A 2,822-nucleotide genomic window follows, 5' to 3' on the forward strand; every position below is an offset into this window, starting at 1 on the left:
TTGGGGGCTTTACTGAAACGCTGGGGCCTCAGGGAAGGGGGCGGCTGGGGGTCCCGCGACCCCCACCCCCAGTTTAGCGGTATCTGGAGGCCAGTGCCGAGATCACGTGGCTCAGAAACTTGTCCAGCGAAGCGTGCAGGGCCGGGCTGAAGTCTCCGGGGAAGTGCCGGGCGAGCGTCACCAGCAGACAGTGGCCCAGGAGCTGCGGAGACAGGGGTGGCTCACCCGTCCCCCCACGCCGTGTCCCGATGGGACCCCACCCCGCAGCAGCGGGTCCCCGGCCGGCCGCTCACCTTGAAGTTGGCCGGGTCCACGCGCAGCTTGCGCGCGTGCAGGTCGCTCAGAGCCGACAGGGCGCCGGGCAGGTCGTCCAGGTGGTCGACGGCGAGGCTCAGCGCGTCCGCCACCTTCTGGCCGTGGGCCTTGACCTGGGCGGAGCCGGGGCTCAGGTCCAGGTGGCGGAAGTAGGTCTTGGTGGAGGGGAAGGCCAGGAAGGTCCTGCGGAGGAAGGAGGCTGAGCCGGGCGGGCGCCGGAGCGGGGCGGGAGGCGAGCCGAGGGGGCGCCCGGCCTCGCCCGCACCTCTCCAGGGCCTCGGTCGCGTAGACGCCGACGTTGCTGCCCAGCTTCTTCCAGAGGGCGCGCAGGAGCGCGCGGTCGGCCGCAGACAGAGCCATCCCGGCGCGGCCCGCTGCGCGCGCGGCCCCGCCAAGCGGCCGAGGGGTCCCCGCGGGCGCCAGGGGGCGCCGCGCCGCCTTCCAGCTGCGACCTGGGGCCCTCGGGCTCGCCCTGGACGCTCATGCCCTTCGTGTTTAAGTGCTTACCGTATGAAAAACAGTATTTAATATGTATTATCATTATTAGGGAACACTGAGTTTTAGCATGGATTTGGGCATTGGAAATCAATTAATTCTGCCTCTGAGTCTGTTTTCTCATTTTCTGTACACAATGAGGATAGCGATTTCTTGGGGTTGCTGTGAGAGTTAAAGGGATAGCGCATGTCAGGTGACTGGCTCGTACCAGACGCTCCTTTCAGGACAATGAATATTTGTGGAAAGTATAGGATGTATCCCGACAATAATAGCAGATACCCACGCAGCACTCGCTCTGTACCACTCTATACATTTAAAAAAAAAAACCTGCTAAAATTCGGATAGTATAAATTACAATTTTAGCCTTTTTTTTTTTTTTTTTTTTTTTGAGACAGAGTCTTGCTCTGTTGCCCGGGCTAGAGTGAGTGCCGTGGCGTCAGCCTAGCTCACAGCAACCTCAAACTCCTGGGCTCAAGCGATCCTCCTGCCTCAGCCTCCCGAGTAGCTGGGACTACAGGCATGCGCCACCATGCCCGGCTCATTTTTTCTATATATATTTTTAGTTGTCCATATAATTTCTTTCTATTTTTAGTAGAGACGGGGTCTCGCTCTTGCTCAGGCTGGTCTCGAACTCCTGACCTCGAGCGATCCACCCGCCTCGGCCTCCCAGAGTGCTAGGATTACAGGCGTGAGCCACCACGCCCGGCCAATTTTAGCCATTTTTTAAAGTGTAGAATTCAGACATTTAAGGACATGCACACTGTCGTGTAACATTTACCACGCTCTGGTTAAGAACTTTTTCATCCTTCCAGACAGAAACTAGCAGTAACTCCCCAAGCCCCTTCCTCCAGACCCTAACAACCAATCATTTGCTTTTTGCCTCTGTGATTTGCTTGCTCTGGGTGTTTCACGTGATGAGATCACAGTTCGTGGCCTTCTGTGTCTGGCCCCTTCGATGGCGATGGCACATATTCAAGTTTCAGCCGCATCCTACTTGCAATTCATTCCCTCTTGCGGCCAAATAACATCCCGCTGTGTGTAGAGACCACGTTTTGCCCACCATTCGTACACTGAGGCAGAGGGCTTGCCGTTAAGGATTTTCCCAGGAGGATTCCTGGGCCCAGGGAAGAAAGCACATTGCTCTCAGTGGAGGGCTGGGGCTGTGTGGCTGCCAGGCCTGGGCCCCTGCGCCTTCCCCGAGATGCCACTGGCCCAAGGGCAGTGAGGGGTCGCCGTGGAGGCCTGCGTGGCAGAGAGGAAGCACACTGGGGGGCAGGCCTCCCTGGCCCTGGCTGCCTCTCCACTGCCACACTTTGGTAAAGCCAACAGCCTCAGGCCAGCTGAGAGGGTGCTGGGCTGGGTGCAGAGACTGGGCCTCCTGACCTTGACTGCCCCAGGACCTCAGTGTCTGAGAGTGACTGTAGCCTGGGGTGGCACTGGGGTAAAAGGGGCACCTCCAGAGAATTGTCTGGCATCTGCAATTGCATCACTCGCTCCCCATTTCATCCAGACTCGGCAAGTATTTGGGAGGCTTTAGGGAGACCAGTGGGGGAGAGGGGTGATTCAGCCCGGCTGGAAAGGGCTGGGACCTCCTTGGCCTCCCCACATCTGGCAGGAGCCTAAGAGAGCTGGCGGTCCCAGCCTGGAGGCCAGCCAATTCTTAGTGCAAGTGTGTGTGTGTGTGTGTGTGTGCGTGCGCGCTCGCGTGCCCTGACATGTAAAGGTGGGGAACGAATTCATCATTACTTCAGCAAATGTGCATTGACTCTGCAAGTCCCTGACTAAACCGCGGGAAGGGGCAAATGAATGCAGAAAAGAACTCCAGGGTCACCGATTTCCAGGGTATCCTGAGCAGCGACCTCTGGACAGCTCAACTCCCCTCTCTTTCTCCCCTCCTGTCCCCTGCTCTTTCCTGTCCTCACCACCAGCAGAGATCCTTAGGGCTCGCGCCCCAGACGCTGCCCACCCCCAGCCCTGGCACCTTCCCTGACAGAGAGGACTCAAACACAGGC

At 58.5% G+C, this 2,822-nt stretch overlaps 1 protein-coding gene across 1 annotated transcript; it reads right to left on the reverse strand.

Moving 5' to 3' along the window:
• Positions 1-684, reverse strand: HBQ1 (hemoglobin subunit theta 1). Its single transcript, XM_069486402.1, has 3 exons — positions 581-684; positions 294-498; positions 1-202 (listed from the first exon to the last, which is right to left on the reverse strand). The coding sequence occupies exons 1-3, from the start codon at positions 673-675 to the stop codon at positions 74-76; spliced, it is 429 nt and encodes a 142-aa protein (XP_069342503.1). The 5' UTR covers positions 676-684; the 3' UTR covers positions 1-73.
• Between the last annotated feature and the right edge of the window lie 2,138 nt (positions 685-2,822).

Source organism: Eulemur rufifrons, chromosome 14 (genome assembly GCF_041146395.1).
Source record: "Eulemur rufifrons isolate Redbay chromosome 14, OSU_ERuf_1, whole genome shotgun sequence".
NCBI lineage: Eukaryota > Metazoa > Chordata > Mammalia > Primates > Lemuridae > Eulemur > Eulemur rufifrons.

Excerpts from the sequence above, each read along its gene's own strand:
- HBQ1 (XM_069486402.1), bottom strand. The coding sequence starts at position 675 with ATGGCTCTGTCTGCGGCCGACCGCGCGCTCCTGCGCGCCCTCTGGAAG. Across the intron at positions 499-580 it reads GCGACCGAGGCCCTGGAGAG|GACCTTCCTGGCCTTCCCCT; the intron begins GTGCGGGCGAGG and ends CTTCCTCCGCAG. Across the intron at positions 203-293 it reads TGGACCCGGCCAACTTCAAG|CTCCTGGGCCACTGTCTGCT; the intron begins GTGAGCGGCCGG and ends CTGTCTCCGCAG.